Here is a 17,307-nt window from a genome sequence, read left to right as displayed (position 1 = left end):
TAAACGTAAATACTTTTAATATTTTCTTAATTTATGTATTATAATTCAAAATTTTATATTATTTTTTCTCAGACGTATTACAGGTGCTTCAATGCTAGCATACATAAAAAGGTGACTATCAATGAGAATTGGGTTATTGTCCTCATCTCTGTTAAGGAAAAGCACTCACAATGAGCAAGCACGATGCTGAAACTTGTTAACATGCAGATGGTGCAAGGCAGATCAGTGAAAAAGCGCTCGTGGCATGCTTTTGTCATTTAAGAATCAGCAGGAAGGCTTTCGAAGAGTAAAGACTGCTCTTTTTTGTGATTGAACTGCAATTATGAAAAATATATATTGTGGAAGCTCATAAAAGGGAATAAAAGAATCAACAACTAAACGGAATGGCAACAGATTGAACTGAGCCTACTCTTCACATATTACATCATACAAAAAAATGAAGATTATGAAAAATTTTATCTCACAGTAAACTTGCAAATCAGATTCACCTCAAGAGAGCCTGGTATGAGAAATGTGCAATGATGCCCTTCCCTCGAATCCAATACGCAAAACTACCATGTCTAATATGAGAACTCATGACCTCGGATCGATATATACTTCTTCACCCATATGGCAATGTCCTCAGCACAGGCCTGTGCCTGAGGTGTCTTGAGGAGCATATCGAGCGTGGCGAATTCATGAACTGCATCTTTGTATTCAAGGACTGGTGCATCAACATTCACTTTTCGGAGCTCCTCGGAGTAAGCAATCGCACGGTCCCTCATCCAATCATGCTCGGCCACCACTGTGAGGGTCGGGGGCATGCATTTCAATGGCGGCCCCCTTCCAGACACAAGAGGGTTTGCAGCTGGATGGTCTAAGCTGTACTCGTCTTCAGGCAAGAACAGTCTCCAAGCAAGTATGCACATGGACTTGTCATAGAAATAAGAGTTTGCAAGCTTTATTTCTGAATGGGTGGGTACACTTCCAATGAAGAAAGGATACATTAGAACCTGGGCTACAACCTTGACAGGCTCAATGAGCTTTCCCGCTTCAACAGCCTTGCGAGCCACAAAGTCGGCAATATTTGCACCACAGCTCACACCAAGGAGAACACATCTGTGTCAACACAATAGTAACTATATATTGAGTCAAATACTATAATGGCAACATCAAAGAAATTGTCAGAAATTGGACTACATAGAAATCATAGATCACAGATACATTACAGACTTTAATAGAAGATTGAGGAAACTAAACACCTCAGCTAGATTTCATGCTGTCCAAATGGAGAAGAAATGCGGACCAAATTACTGAAATCTGCTAATATAGGCCACTTATACCAAGAAAGGAACTCACCTATAATCTAAACAACGGTCAATTTGGACTTTGCAGGTATGACTGTGATAACTTCAGACAAGACAAATGCGCAGCCTGACAGTTAACAATGGGCTAATACTACATGGGAGCAATAGTAGAAAAATGGCCTAACGAATCATTGCATGCCATCAAGATATATAACACTTTGGAACTCTAGCAGCTCAGCAGTCAAATTATGGCACGTAAGATGAGATATTCTCAAACAGTGACTTCCATATTGGTTCTTAAGAATTATAAATGCAGCAATCGCACCAGGTGAAGAGTCACAGTATATTAATATGTTCAATGGCACGTAAGACTGGCGCAATTTCAATAATATGCCAGTGTCAGTTTCAAATGACCCATCAGCTTTGGAAGTTATATACTGGCATCTGCTTCAGAAAAATCAGATCTGGGTTGCTCCTACTGCCTCCGTAGCCTTAATTAGATAACCAAGTTTCACATTTCCAATGACCTACATGATGATTGAACTATTGCTATTGCAATGCAACTAGATTAACAGGTTTGCAACCACCCAAACATTCATAAAGACAAATTTTTCATGAGATATTATGAAGATGGTACCCAAGATGTTCCGTTTTCCCAGAAAATGGAAATTGCAGTTCACTAATGCAAATCTTCTTTAGTTTCCATGTATCATATGAATAACACCCATTACCCCTTTACTTCATTCAAAGTCAACGACACTATGGTGTGATCACACCAATATCTATATTTCACACTAAGTTAATCCTGTAGGTCAAAAATAATTTGCAACCAATTAGAATCAAGCACTATGAAATTCTTTGATACAACTAGGGGACATCAAGGCCTCTTCTGGTTGTCATTTCTTGATTTTGGTGGTCAACAAATATTAAAAGAATTTTGGAACCCAGACCCACTGTGTCTTTCTTCTGAGCCACTTGTAACACTAAAAGAATGGTGATACCTGAAGAATTAGTGGTGAAAATCCTTAAAGCCCACAGCACTAGGATGATTAGAAGTTGTAGCCATAATGGACTAGGGCTATACCTGATATGGTAAAAGGCCATACAAGCCACAAGACCCTAAGCAGAATCTTAGGGGTTGAAGCTGACTGCCATTAAAAAAAATTTTTAAAAAAATCTACTATACTCAAATCTTAATTATGATGAAAAATTTTGACTTATAGATGATCCTATCCATGAACTAGGAGCAACTTCCATTGTTCTCATTTAAGGTGACGCTGCAACGCATGAAAATTTCTCTTTTCTCAAACTTCCCTATATCAAGAAGTAGGATAGGTCCCTTCTTACTCACCCATCCATATAGCATCAAGGCAACTAAAATAATCAAATGATCTATTCTATATTTTGAATGCATAATTTTAATAGCATTCTCTTTCCAAGGGTTCACAATTGAGTCCAAGGGCATGTTTGGATATTCCTACAATATTGAGCTGAAAATCATGTAGGAATCGGGTCTATTGGCCCATTTAGCTTGCATTTTCTAAGAGCTTGTCGAAATCCAGCCCAAATCCTAGCCTTTAGGCTGTTTGAAGAAACAAGACCTATGGAGGTCTTTTTTTCTTTCCCACAAGATTTGGGCTAGGGAGTGTTTGGTTGACACAGGACCATACTTAAATAGATAGCTCAATCAACGAATTCTATAGGATTTTCAGCCTAATCCTATAGGACTAACCAAATAGGCCCTAAGAGTTCGACATTTCGGGGGTCTATGTGCTATGATGCATGCTAGGCCACCCATCTGCTTCGTAGTGGAAAAATAAGGGGGGCATGTCAAAGCTTCACAGGAAAAAAATAATTTACACGATCCATCAAAAAGTTGCAAAAAAAAAAGGTATTTAAAATAGAGGAAAAAGAAATGCACAGATGTCAGGCTTGAAAATGAGTTGCTGCTATAATAAGATAAATTGGGAGACGTGGTGAAAATCCGACGTCACATGATGGATAAGAAACCAAGTTGCAGTTGTGATGAATCATCAAAGAATGCGCAGCAAAAGTGGGATTCCTTCTATAGCAAAACCTCGAAAGACTCTAATGCGAAAACTGAAAAAGGATCAGATCTTCGTCACATACTAAAGCGGCATTGTTGTCATCAAAAGAGAAAGAAAGAATATCAAACAGATTTCTTCATGATGACAGATCTATACGATCCTTGGACCAAGACTTCCAAAGTTCATGCCCTATAGCTCTCAAAATTTTGCATGGCCCTAAAGGGTTTTATGATCAAGGCTTAATCATTTCCTCCATTTTTTTTTCAAAGAAAAATTTGTGGTCAGTAGTACCATTCGAACTAATTTTTGGGTGATTCAACTTATCACTATTGAAATTATTCAAGAAGTATTGGTTTTAAGAAAGTTAATAGGAATGTAAGTAGTGGCTGGAAACAACTTGGATTTCAGTGTGTCCATATGTGCATCCATTTTTATTTGAAAAATTCAATATGGGTATGGATATTAATGAGATGCTAAAAAGCTTGGGTGACAAGCACAATGGTGCCAGTTTAAGTCCTGGGGCAGTCACTTCGTGCACAAAAAGATGTCAAATGCTAGGTCTGTCCCTAGTCCACCCCTCCCAAGACCCCATATTGCCAGAATCATAACTAGGTAATCATCAACACCAAGCAAGCACTCCTCATCTTGCCCAAGCCTGTACTCCAAGCCTACAACTAAGATCCTATCTAGGTTACACCCAAGCTTGTAGCCATCTGCATCCCATGTCACAGAAGCATCCAACCTAAGCCCAAGCAAGAGCCACGGCCTAGGTCTAACTCAGACTTGGAGCCTTACCACTCACAGCCCGAACCTATATTTATTTCTTGCCCAGAATATGTACTTGAACCAGTCTATGAATTGATTTAACGACATAATAAATAGTATGACTTGGATTTATTGACCCTTTAGCAACAATTGAAACATAGTGCCAAATTTGTTTCTATCTTTTGTCATTTTGGTTGTTTGGTTTCTTGACAACATTCCATCAACTTGGATTGAGTATAAAATTTGCTATTTAATTGAAGCACTTAACTGAGCTCATACCTAAATTGGCTCAGCATAAAAGTTTGGGAGCTTCAGCCAGCATTCATAGACCTAGATTAAAGCCTTTGCATTTTCTAGAAGACTTCCAAGCATTTGAAATACAAACCAACCTTTGAGCATTTTTGTTATCCTGAACATATTTTTTTCAACAATTTCCTAAATGGATAGAGTGTGTCTAATAGAGTTATTGGTAAGACTGCAAATAGTCCATACATACAGAACCATATTCCATCATATTTTTCTTTATCTGTAGCAAAACATGATTTATAAACATGCTCGACATATACATTGTCCCTAGCAATGAGTACTTTCACATCACTGATTATCCACATAACTTCTTTTCTTCCACTTGGCTTCACATGCATTCACACATACATTTTTACTAGTAGAAACAAAAAGCTCTGAGGTCAGGTGATGGATCATACTTTACAATTAGGTTAGAAACTCCAAATCCTTCTCATTGTATTCAATTAACTCTTCTTTAATAATATTGATCCTTCAAATCCAGCCAAAGACCACCTCATAAACATGAATTCCAAAGACCACCCCAAGCACGACTTGTATGAATTCCTAAACATCTCAAGCACAATGTCTAGTAGATCCCCATTAATGCTTATACTAAGCTTCCACAATGTAATCATAGCTAATACAACTGTTCCACCACATCCATTTCAATATCCTCATCTTGTTATGCTCACTGTTCTATGTTTTCCCCTGCTATGTTTTGATCTTTGCAATGAAGTCATCTATCTTAAAGATTATCCTTCAGTAATTCATCTTATTCAAATTTCAAAATAGCAAAACAAAAACACATCTCCATTTCAATGACATCACTCTACCAGTTTACTCAATCAACTGCATTTTACAGACATTATTTCTTTTCGACTATAAAGTATGCACGATTGTTTACAAAGGTAGGCTATAATTATTACGGCCTTAAAATTTTTGATGTGCTCCATCTAAGAAATTGAAAGGATGAAAAAAGGGATACTCTACCCTCACACTTCAACTGAAAACATGAAGCAATATAAGATTTTTGATAAACAAAATCACTTTCAAGAATAAAACATTTAATATCAAATTTTGCAAACTTTGCGTCTCTGGTCTCATTGGATGGCAGTTAATATAGTTTTCAGTTCTTACTCAGTCAGAACAATTCACGCAGAAGACATCTACAAACAACTACTTTTCAAGAACAATGCAACCAAACCCCATTCTATATTATCTTCTCAAGAAGAAGAATGTAATTTCTATAATCTTCAAACTCAACAGAATATGATAGGAAACATGAGAGAGAGAGAGAGAAAGTGGGGGTAGAATATGCATCTTCTGAAAAGAAAATTACCGGGACGGATCAGCATGAGCTGCCAACCACGGCTCCACCGAGGACGCCCCAAACGTGTCAACAATGTCCGCCCTCTTTGAATCGCCATCCCCTCCACCCTTCACACTCCCCAAAGATTTACTGCACTCCGCGAGATTCGCCTGCTTCCCCAACCACTTCAGCACCTCCAGCCCGTCCTCGAACGCCGCCGGGTACCGATTCTCGGGCGCCAGCCTGTACCCGACCGCGATCACGATCCCATCGCACAGCTTCGCAATCCGCCGACAGAAGAAGTCGTTCGCCGCAGACGTATTGCTCCCGGCGATGAACCCGCCCCCGTGGAACTGGAGGATCACGGGGAGCTTCCGGGTACCACCTGAGCGGTGGCGGCCGTCACCCGCCACGGAGGGGAGGTACCCGCCGTAGGATCCGCCGCCGCCGCCGCCGTTCTCGGTGGCGAATCCGGGCCCGTCCAAGCTGCTCCGACGGGCGGCGTGGTTGGGGGCGGGGGAGGCGGTGATGCCGCCGTAGCTGTTGCGGCGTGGGGGATCAAGGGATCGGGCGGCTGGGTGGGGTTTGGGGCGGGGGAGGGAGGTGTCCGGGAGGAAGATGCGGATGGAGAGGGACGTGATGGGGTCGATGTGGATGTCTTTGGTGGCGACGCCGTCGGGGCCGAAGGAAGGGTTGGCGGCGGCCGTCGACTCCTCAGGGCGGGATGTGACGCCAAAGAGGCCAGCGGTGGCGGTGGCCGCTGCGGCTCTGCTGTCAAGCCAGCCCTGCAGCCGGTGCTTCAACAGCAGCTTGAAGAAAACGCTGTACAGCTTCACGGCCACGCTCGGCATCTCATCCAATCAATCTATAATCTCTCTCTCTCTCTCTCTCTCCCCCCTCTCCGATCTTTCGTTTCTGGGATTCGGGGGGAAGAAGAAGAGGGGAAGGAATAGGATGGCGTCGTGGAAAGGGAAATAGGGTTTGAAGTTTGAATTAGGGATGGGGGCGAGTTGAATTTTGGGATGTTTCTATTGCTCGTGAGTTGAATAAATCAGAGAGGAGGAGGAATGGGGGGTTTGGCTTTTGGTGGGATGCGTTTCAGGATTTTTTTTATATTCTTCTTTTGCTGGGGTTGGAACTTGGAAAGGAAACGGAAAGGGTGGGGAAAGGGGAAGGAGGACGAAATTAGAGGGTAGCCACGGAAATCTTGTGACTTCTCCTATTACTTGTCCAATCTTGTGATTTTTTTTCACTGGAGTAGTTTGCTTTGCATTTGGTTGTGGGAGAAAGGTGCAGGCCAACTTGCTTATGGTTGTGCCTCAGGTGACCTGTTCTGAGAGGGAGGATTAGGGCTTCCTGGTTTCATCGAAAGGATTACCACAGTTAAGCTCGCCAATAAAAATAATCTAAGATGGGCGAGATTTTATCCTAGCGAGCATAAATTTTCTACCGTGTGCTATTTGCACTGCAAAATTCGAGAGCTGCCATCATAAGAAACAATACGATCTTACATGCCATACATAATGCATCGTTATTGATAGTTGTCCATCTTCCGATGGCAGCCATCGGGACACTCTACAGTGCAAACTGCACACTGCAGAGTGCAGAGCATCTTAGGTTTATCGTGGCCAACTAGAGAATCAAATAAGACTTCAATAGACGTAGAATAAATGCTTAGGGACTTGGTTTATTAGTTCATTATATAATTAGATTGGGTCAAACATACCAAGCTTTCTTGCCGTCGAACTCTTTAAAATTTCTGCAAAATTTTGAATTGGTTCAAGACAGATGCAGAACCCCTTTTTCTCTCGTGTTCTTTTTATAATCAGTCCACCACACTCTCATTGCAGCACATTTCGTTGAAAAAGTAAAAACTGCACGCGTTTATGTTTGTCACTCTCTTTCTGGCATTTGCATCTCACTGGGAACGAGAATTACTCGTTGAAACTTTGCTCACTTCTTTAGCTGGGGGCAGTAAGTTTGCACCATATAGATAGCAGGGATAAAACAGCCAAAATAGCACAATAAGAGAAATTATCATACTTCCATGCACATTATTTGTTCAGATTCCATATAAAACAGCAGTTCAAGTAAATTTAGATCCAAGGAACCAAGGTGTTCCTGATCCATTTCGAATTAAAGAAAAAGAAAGAAGCGAGAATAATTGTATTCATGACTCATGCGAAAAAAAGTTTCATTCATCAACCATCATTTTTTTGGAAAAGGACAACCATCAACAAATGAGAACTGCTCGAATAAATATTCCAACAAATCATAACCAGAATCTGAAAGGAAGATAAAGTAGACATCTGCAAATTTGGAGCATACAACTCTTTCGCATATCAAGCAGAATGTCAGAACTGACAGGTTGCGCTCTGTCCTACTGTGGCCGTCGAACAGTTTCAAGAGGTTTTCGGCATTTTTGTTGCTTCATGTCTTTCGCACCTCCTATATACAGTTTAACCCTGTACAGTGTTAATGGATCTCCGAGGACCTGACAACCCAAACAATCCAGAAGCAAAGGGTGAGCAACAATCCATGAGTAATCAATATATCCATTTCCAAGATCATAATCCAGTCAAATGACTGAGTATATTGAGCTACCAAATTGACATGGTATCAGCGAGAAGAAACTTGATGGGGCACGGTACGAGGAACAAGAACAGCCTCATTACTCGCAGCTTTCGAAGTGGCAATTTCTTCTAGGCGCCTCCATGTGGATTCACGTTTTGATTTAATCTCCTGTTCTTTTGCTTCATCTTCCTCAAACTTCTTTAAGCACTCTGCAAATAGCTCAGGATCATGATCAGAGAATATCTTGCGAACATTCAGCGTGAGGCTCTGAACAGCTTGGTTCCAGTGAGTCTTTGCATTTCTCTCTAACACAGGGAAGATGATCGGTAGGATCACCTTACGGTTTTGTTTGATTGAGTTTTCAATATGATCATTGTTCCACAAAAATAATGCTCTCTCTGCAACCTGCAGAAGGACCAGAAAAGTTTGCCAGAATGATTTTAGTAACAAGTTATTTGCAACGAAACAATTAATTCACATCATCAAGGTCTTCAAAAATTTGTTCAAATGCATGTTGCATGAAAATGCTAAATTTAAACTAAAAGAATGGTATATGAACATTCTTGCATTTCTAATTTCAAAAATAGCCATGTAAATGTTTGCTCGCCTTCATCACCAAAAGCATTTAATTTTCTTGGTAAAAGTTTTCAAGAAAACTCGCAGATAATATATTTTTTCATTTTTATTATCTCAAAAAGTTGCAATATGAATCATCAGTTTCCAATAGGCCATCAGAAATAGAAACTGCAATTCCCAATGTCTGGTCATACATGATAACGTTCATAATTCTGGTTAATTGTGTTAGCGTCTCACATCTTGATATTGGTAATAGAAATGATATTGGGGCCTATTTAGATATTCCTGCAGGAATATCCTGCAAGAACTGGGCCTGTTGGAATGCCTAGCTCATATCTTCCAAGGACCCACCGAAGTCCCAACCTAAATCCCAACTTGTGGGCCTGTTGACCTATAGGAAGAAAAAAAACACCCATGGAGGTTTTTCTTCCTTCCCACAAGATTTGGGCCAGAAGGTGTTGGGTTGTTACGGGCCATGCTCAAATAGGCTCTCTAGTCCATGAATCCAGCAGGAAATTCAGTCCAAATCCTAATAGATTACCCAAAGAGACCATTAGTAGGAATTTTCTGGGTTTCCCTCAACAAAAACGGCAATTCTTTATCTCCTAAAAAGAAAAATCTAAATGTATCTAGTGCCAGAAGTTCTCTATTAGCGCCTTTGCTAACCAAAATCCTCAAGATTGCAAAACAAACTCACTATTGAGTGTGGTCAAAAAAATAAAAACAAAAATCGGATTGAGGACTCATTTGGATTATTATCTTTCTGACAAGTCGCTCGATTTTGTGAGATTCATTGAATTCGTAGGTTAATAAGTCGAATTTTTCCATATATCATACGCAATCTCTCTCTTGGCCTCCATAATCATATTCTGAGAAAATCAGCAATCACGTTCTTTCTCCCATGCAATATAAATTTCAAAATTATGGATATACATGCACACATTCGCATTTTGAGATGTGTCGCCAAAGTATCCTCTTTTTCTTGGAGTTGAGATCAATGCAAGTCCACATGAACAGAAAGCAAATAGTCTGACACCTAAAACAAATTTCAAAAGAAAGATCTTCACTAGTGATGAGGTCGAAATGAATCTTATATTGTTCACTGCATCTAATGTTTGTGGGCTATCATATATGCAATGCAAAGTTGGATGGAGCTCTACGCCTGATAGTGTCCATCAGATGACAGATTCACATGGAGAACAATAATAAAATGGTGAACTGTGAGTCAACCTTATAGTGAGATTCACAGGCCAAAAGAGGTTCATCATAGAATCTCAGCCATTCATTGTGTAGACCAATTCTATACACCTAAAGTCAAGTGGGTTTTTTTTTAAGACGGAAGGTTTTCAGCTGAAACCCAGGAACCAGGATCCAGTAAAAAAATGTTAAACCCTAGTTAAAAAATGTTTTCCATGAACTAGTGCGACTTCTTGAGCCCAGATAGATAATAGAAAAATTTTTTTGGTACAAGATAATAGAAGAGTTAAAGAAAGCAAGAAACAGCAACTCTCATTATTCATTACCAAAAAGTGATCACACCTTCTTCTTTCGTCACTGGAGATATAATAAACTTCTTAAATAGTAAACACAACTCCACATTTAGTAAGGGCACCTGCAAACTTCCACTCTCATAAAGAAGAAAAAGAAACACTTTCAAACCATGCCTAACAAAAATATAAGTCTTTCAAGACATGGCAAGATCAATCTCTATAACCCAAAACCAAAAGCACCAAAATGAATTTAAAACATAATCATAATGACTTAAAAAAAAATTTTGAACCCAACCTAGATAGACCTAAAGTAGGAAGCCCACCAAAAGTCCTGAAAACCAGTACAGAAATTGCAGAAATATATAAAATCCATGTCATGCTCCTTCGAGACATGAACTTTAAAAAAAAAAAAAAAGCCTTGGTAAAACAGTAAATTAACTAAAAAGACCACAAAGCAAAAGTAGCTAGATCTAGATCACATTTAAAAATAATTTACATCACCAACCAAAATCATAACAATGGTCGAAGTACATACATAAATTGTCATCTTTGCCATAGAAGATTAAAGAACATGTCTCAATCAATGAAAAATTCCCAGTGTCAAAGAAAATGCAACTACTTAAGACATGGTAGCCTGCAACTTTAGTTGCTAAGCTGCCTAAGAATGGAGCATGACCCATCATGGACATGAATGGCTAAAAAAGGTTCGATGGCTGCTCACAGTGCACAAGGGCAAAACGAAACACAAGTCCAACACTAGTTAAATAAATAGCTTAGCAAATCTGCAAGAGCCTACGATCAGGAAGGATGTTGGAATTTAAATGCTGATATTGCGTGCGAACAGTTTATGTGGGTAAAGATAACTTCAGAAAGCATATTGTGGCAGCTTGGGAGGTAGCAACCAGGAAACAGCATACCCATTAGAATATGGGAAAATAGGGAAAACGAATGGCTTGAAGTGCACCTTGCCAGCTTTTCCAAAAGTTTAACTTTGAAAAAAGAAGGTTACTCAGGACAATTTTTCCCAGTGGAGATAAAAAGATACATTCATATGGTGTCATGCTTGACTGTATGTGCTTTAATATGGCATAAATAGGATGATATATATGGTGCCAAGCCTCACCATGTCTGCTCTAATAAGGCATAAATGAGATGAAATAATGAATAGTGGAAAAAACTCAACTGCTAAAGCTGATTGAATATATAAGTGGTTCTGGTACAAAGACAATAGGGAATACCAAGGCGGTATGAGATTGGGTAAAATCATTTTGGCAATATAATAGAAGAAAGCAAAGTAAGGAGAGAGGATTGAGAGATAATAAGCAGTTTCTTCTTTAATAGTGGATTGCATAGATAAAAGAAAGAATCACCTTGTACGTGGAGAGATTTAGTGAACACAGCTGAAATGGACAGAGAAAGAAAGATGTGGAATAGGATAAGAAGAAAGATGTATTTACAAGCTTGATCTGTTTAGGATTCATGAGGGACAGAGAAATGGATTATTGCAATCAACCAAACTACTCAAATAAATTCACAAAGAGGCAAAGAAGCTTTCTTAACCGTATCAATAAGATGTAAGAAAGTAAATTCCAATTCATTATATCTTAATCATGAATAGTTCCTCTAATCAACTGTTTAATTGAAGACGTATCCTACACTACTTTATCTGTCAACTGACAAACTTGAATGCTAGAATGCATTGATCAACATGCTACTATGAACTTGAATTGGGACCTTTTGTGGTCAAATCATATTTAAATGCAATAAACGATAGCCAATAAGACAGGTGTTTTACCTCTAGCAACCCAAATAAATTGTATGTAACAAACTCCATTTAGGTAGTATTTGGTCATTCCATACTTTTTCCTAACCTGACACAAATCTAAGCCCCTCTGCATATTCAGTGATCCACAAATCATTACTGGACATACTCATATCATCAGAATATGATTGTATTTGTCACTAATCCATCATTCCTGGAGTCATTTCTGCTACATCACACACAATTTGTATCAAGTTTGTGCACGTACGCATGAATAAGTTTATACATCTACTATATGCATACATGCATGCATATATGTATGAATATATAGTTGTAAGCATGTACATATACGCATATTTACCCGTATGTACATTATGCAGATACAGATATATCTAGACATACAAAATATATAATCATTGTATATCTACAAAGTCATTGTATATCACAGCCATGACCAATATCATCTATCCTTACGGAAATTGACTTAAGAATCAAGTGTGATTTATAAAGTTTGAAAATGCTATAAGAGTGACACTAAATCTAAAGTCAAAACTTTTAGTGTTTAGTTCCTGGCCAAGGCACTGATAGAGTGTGGTTTGCCATGAAACCTTAGAAGGTCAATGGCGATTAAGGAGCACTACCTTCTTCATTGTGCAATTTGAACTCATGCAACTCTCTAAGATTTAAAGGAAAGATCTACAGGGAGTTGAAATAATCTCCAAGACCCAAATTTTAACCCAAGGAGTCAAAAGCATACTCACCAAAAGACGTAACAAAAAGTAGCAACTGCAATCAGATGTGGAACAGTTTGATCTAATAGGCATTTTGCACTCAAAATCCATGGTTTAAACTTTAAAGTATCGGGGATTGTGCACATTAAGCCCATAAACATTGTGATCCCTAACTACGTTATTTGAAAATGTTCCAACTTCCCAGGGAAACGGTCTTGTTTGTTTATTCATCTTATAATCCAACTACAATAATCTATGCGAGCAAAATATGCCTGAAAAGACTAATTCATTCCAAAACTGAACCTGATTTAGATATCACAGATGCACCATGAGTCATACACAACTATAGCTATTCAGATGGGCTATTTGGATGGCACTAAATGTTGCCCATCAGAAAAAATTCAGCACATGGACAGAATGGACAGAGCCAAACTAAAATAGTTCATAGCTCTTAACCTCCTGAACAATAAAGAACTATGTCTTGTTCAAGGAAAAGGAATTCATGTCTACCAAGAACAAAAGAAGGATACACCAAAAAGAAAGAAAATTCCAAAGCAGAAAATGTGTATTTGGGCTAAACAAGTTGATAACTTGGTTAAATTACTCCCAATTAAAATTGAAACTTTGTAATGCATGTTACCTGAAAGTGTGAACTATTCAAGCAGCGGGCAATCTGGCGGAAGAGAGCAACCATACATCGCTGAAATTCTGCAGGCTGAGTTGCCTCTAGAACCTCCTCCAGCTCCCCCAAGAACATTACTTCTTTTGAACTATTTGTGATGGGCCAGTATTTCAACAGACCCCTTATAACAGTATCCGCAAGCTTGCAGTCCTTCTCAACAAACTGAGTGATGCAGTATGATAACTGTTGATGGTACATGGCTATGCACTTTGGCTTGTGAAGGGGGATTAATGCTCGAACAAGGAACAATTTATGCTCTTCTTTCAGGGGCAGAGCAAATCCGTTGATAATACTTCCCAAGATCTCCAAGAGCTCTGCAATCCCATTGAACTTTTCAGTTTCAAAGATAAACCGGTAGAAAATATTGTTAATACCTTTCCTGATGAACGGACGGTGCACCATAAATTTTCCATAAATACGGTGAAGTATTGTCTTCAAGTACTCCCTCTCTCTAGGGTCTTCAGAGTCAAAGAGATCAAGTAGCCTAAGAATAAAGGAATGATCTATGTATCTTTTAGCCAACTTGGCATCAGTCTCAGGAGATGCAACAAACCTTAAGAAAAGCTCATAAACAATTTGCAAGTGTGGCCATGCTGGGTCCATTACAGCCTCTTCCTCTTCCAAATCGAAGGCTTCCAAAACTTTATTCTCTCTGGGAGGGGAAGTGAGGCTCCTGAACAAGTTTATTGATACCATTCTGATGATCTCCTGCATGATGTTCTCAGGAAATTTCCCATTAGCCGAAGTAACATAGTCAACAAGCTCTAACAATGTCTGCCGCTTTACATCCTTCTCTTTCAAATTCTTTGTTGGGTCAGTGAAGTTAAACACGACACTACACAAATTCAACTTTTTGATAAATAAATTCTGCTTTTCAGAGTTTGGGACATCCCTAAAGCTTGGCAATGCTTCATAAGACAGGGAGACTGAATTGCCATTCAGTTTCGAGTTAATTGCTGGAGGGTATTTGCTACCATGATTTAACCCCTGATTCAAGCCAGGAAGGACCTGACTGTTCAGACCCACAACTGGCAAATCACCACTTCTTGAACTGGTAGAAGAATTTGGCAATGAATTTGCTGATCCACCACTCTGACCCCGATTATCTGCAGACTTTGACGGCTTCCGAGGGAGCCGTCCTAATATTTGCTTGATCATAGTTGGAAAAAGGCAACCAAAGTGGAAAAAAAGGACAACTTTAACACCTTAAAATTCTCCTACAGGAAAAATGCTTTGATAATGCCAAATATTCTGCAATTCAAGAGAAAATGATCTTCAGCAGTTCACAACAGCCTCAACTTTCAAATTTTTGAAGTAATTTGTTGTCCATTCTCAAGTCAATTTCCACCATAAGTGAATGATACTGGTTCTCATCTAAAGAGACAGTTTTTCAGGAAAATCCACATCCAAAAAAACAAAATTCAGACTCAGGAAAGCATTGTAAGGCACAGATCAAGAAGGAAAAGAGAATTCACTCCATTCCAGAGAGTCCCTTCTTCCTCCAAGATAGAAGGGTTCAGAGAATGATCAAGGATGCTCCGTTTTACCTCTTCTCTTCTCTCCTCTTCTCTACAATCCAACAAACTCGATCCCACCCACCACCCAGAAATCGAAATCGGTCCAAATTAAAGCCCCGCAGAATCTAAAGCCGCAACCTTCCGCCCCCAAATCGACGGGTTTGAGCCGAATCGAGGCATCAAAACGATCTAGAAGGATCAAGATAGCATCTTTTCAGGAGAAAATTGAAAAGAAAAACCCGATGGGACGAGGTCAAAGACGGGGAAAAGGCAAAGAATGATAAAAAAACGAGCTTTTTTTCCCCATCGGCGGAGGAATCCGATGCGGAAAAAAAAGGAGGAAAAGGGGCGTTTTTTTCCGATACTTACGAAGCGGTCTCTCGCTCGCTCTCCCTCGATCGGATGCTGGTCGCCCTTGCTTCGAGATTGGGAGAAGAAGAAAAAGCGAGAGAGAAGGGAGAAGAAGACCCCTCTCTCCTTGGCTTGAACAGTTGGAAGGGGACAGTGCCCGGAAACCAAAGGAAGACTCTCTCTCCCCTCACTCGGTTTTTATGCACTTAATTAATTCTCATCTAATAATAATAATAACAACAACAACAACAATAATAATAAATATTATCTATTAAAAAAAATAACCATCATACTTTTATTTATTTATTTATTTAGTTATTATATACTGTTAAATATATGGTCATACATACGACTTGGAATGTGCCTTCTTTCTTTTCCAATTATTTAGATATTATAATGTTACATAGTGATCATATACATTATTTACATATTATTTTTGATAAAAATATATGTGATTGAGATCTAAATATCAACTGCAAATTCTGTATTTGTTAAAAAAATGTAAATCCTTTATAATAAAAATCACATGCATGATGCTTTATAACAAGTTAAAGAGTTGAGATGATAGTTGATTTATCAACTAATTCTTGTTTTTAACTTGTCACCTATCTATCTAATTGAATCACATAATGAAAGAAAACTATGTTTATTTTTTCTTTTTTTTGACAAATGATCAAAATTATACTTTAAGGATTCAACTATAACTTTCCACGTGTTTTTATATGTTAATTCTTTGTCGCAGTATTTCTTTCATTATATTTTCTTTTGGTTCCAATTATTTTTTTTTTATTTTTATCAAAATTATAATAAAAAATATTGGTTATACAAAAAAAATAAAAAAAAAGTATCCATACAATTAAAAATCTTTCCTACTCCACCACTATTGCCTTGCTTCAAGAGATGTAAGCAGTAGGACAAATAAAATTAAAAATTTGAGGAGAACAATTTACAGCCTCAAAATGATAAATAAAGGACCAAAGACACTAATCATATTAAATATGTTAATGAATGGTTATTATGAAGATTTATTATTTATTCATTATAGGCTAACTTGATATCTCCTTTGAATCATGTGCTTGTAATTAAACACTTTCTTAGCTCTTATATAAATGTTAAAAAATACAAAACCTTAATACAAAGTAAATAATTTTGTGATCACTTTTATTTTTTATTCATATCTTGGTTTTTGTGGCATTAGAGCCAATAGAATAAACAACTTATGTTGTCAATCAAATGTATTCCATATTTCATAGACATAATCCTTTTAAACCTTTAAGCAATACTAAAAATCATCACCTAAACAATATAATATTTATATTGTCTTTATCTATAATTATATATCACAGTTACAAATAACCCTCCTTTCTTCCATTAGACCCTACAGTCAGGGAATCTTATACAAGGTCCTATCACTTTTTACCTAACAAATTTCATCTTGACTTCTACACAATTTTTTTATTTCTTATCTTCTCCTTTTTGCACACCTCATCACGCACTATGTTTCATAATATGGAAAGCTTTATTACGGACTCATTTATTTTAACAAAAACATCTCTCTCCAACTCTGTGCTTATTCATAAGTTTTGCTTTCACTAAATTACTTTGTATTAGAAAAATTTGTAGCCCAAACAAATATAAAATACTCTAGCTAGCTTGAGTATACTCTCTATCTAATCAAATAAATAAAGGTACAATAAGTAAGAACTCATATAGCACAATTCTCAAAAGAACCAATCCAACAAAATGCAAAATATAAACACACCACTCCTAGAACCAAAAGTCAAATTTAGTCCTCCCAAAAAAACCAATAAAACTTAAAATTTTGAAATTAAAATGATGAAAATCCACCGAAATCAAAAAGCCATCCGAACCATGAGTCGATAGTATCAACGCAAACAACAACACTATTATCCAAGATAAAAAGTCAAAAT

The 17,307-nt window shown here is 38.0% G+C and overlaps 2 protein-coding genes across 10 annotated transcripts; both read right to left on the bottom strand.

Annotated features, from left to right (window-relative positions):
- Window positions 1-7,194, bottom strand: LOC103714471 (putative carboxylesterase 16). Of its 2 annotated transcripts, XR_605225.6 has the most exons (3): window positions 5,724-7,194; window positions 489-1,098; window positions 1-314 (listed from the first exon to the last, which is right to left on the bottom strand). XR_605225.6 is itself a non-coding variant. In XM_008801729.6 (2 exons), the coding sequence occupies exons 1-2, from the start codon at window positions 6,542-6,544 to the stop codon at window positions 561-563; spliced, it is 1,359 nt and encodes a 452-aa protein (XP_008799951.3). In that variant the 5' UTR covers window positions 6,545-7,193; the 3' UTR covers window positions 376-560. The 2 variants fall into 2 exon arrangements, 1 of the variants encoding a protein (XP_008799951.3); XM_008801729.6 differs by lacking the exon at window positions 1-314 and having other exon boundaries at window positions 376-1,098; window positions 5,724-7,193.
- Window positions 7,195-7,873: 679 nt separating this feature from the next.
- LOC103714472 (serine/threonine protein phosphatase 2A 59 kDa regulatory subunit B' eta isoform-like) lies at window positions 7,874-15,561 on the bottom strand. 8 transcript variants are annotated; one of them, XM_008801732.6, is made up of 4 exons: window positions 15,395-15,559; window positions 13,467-15,214; window positions 8,298-8,672; window positions 7,874-8,187 (listed from the first exon to the last, which is right to left on the bottom strand). In XM_008801732.6, the coding sequence occupies exons 2-3, from the start codon at window positions 14,664-14,666 to the stop codon at window positions 8,313-8,315; spliced, it is 1,560 nt and encodes a 519-aa protein (XP_008799954.3). In that variant the 5' UTR covers window positions 14,667-15,214; window positions 15,395-15,559; the 3' UTR covers window positions 7,874-8,187; window positions 8,298-8,312. The 8 variants fall into 8 exon arrangements, with proteins under 8 accessions (XP_008799954.3, XP_026663229.3, XP_088570774.2 ...); XM_026807428.4 differs by having other exon boundaries at window positions 8,369-8,672; XM_088714648.2 differs by having other exon boundaries at window positions 13,467-14,759.
- Between the last annotated feature and the right edge of the window lie 1,746 nt (window positions 15,562-17,307).

This window comes from Phoenix dactylifera, chromosome 18 (assembly GCF_051530095.1).
Source record: "Phoenix dactylifera cultivar Ajwa chromosome 18, Ajwa_hap1_PhDact_Kaust_v1.1, whole genome shotgun sequence".
In the NCBI taxonomy this organism is placed as follows: domain Eukaryota; kingdom Viridiplantae; phylum Streptophyta; class Magnoliopsida; order Arecales; family Arecaceae; genus Phoenix; species Phoenix dactylifera.
Note: the sequence above shows the minus strand (reverse complement) of the source record. Positions and strands in the feature narration are given on the sequence as shown.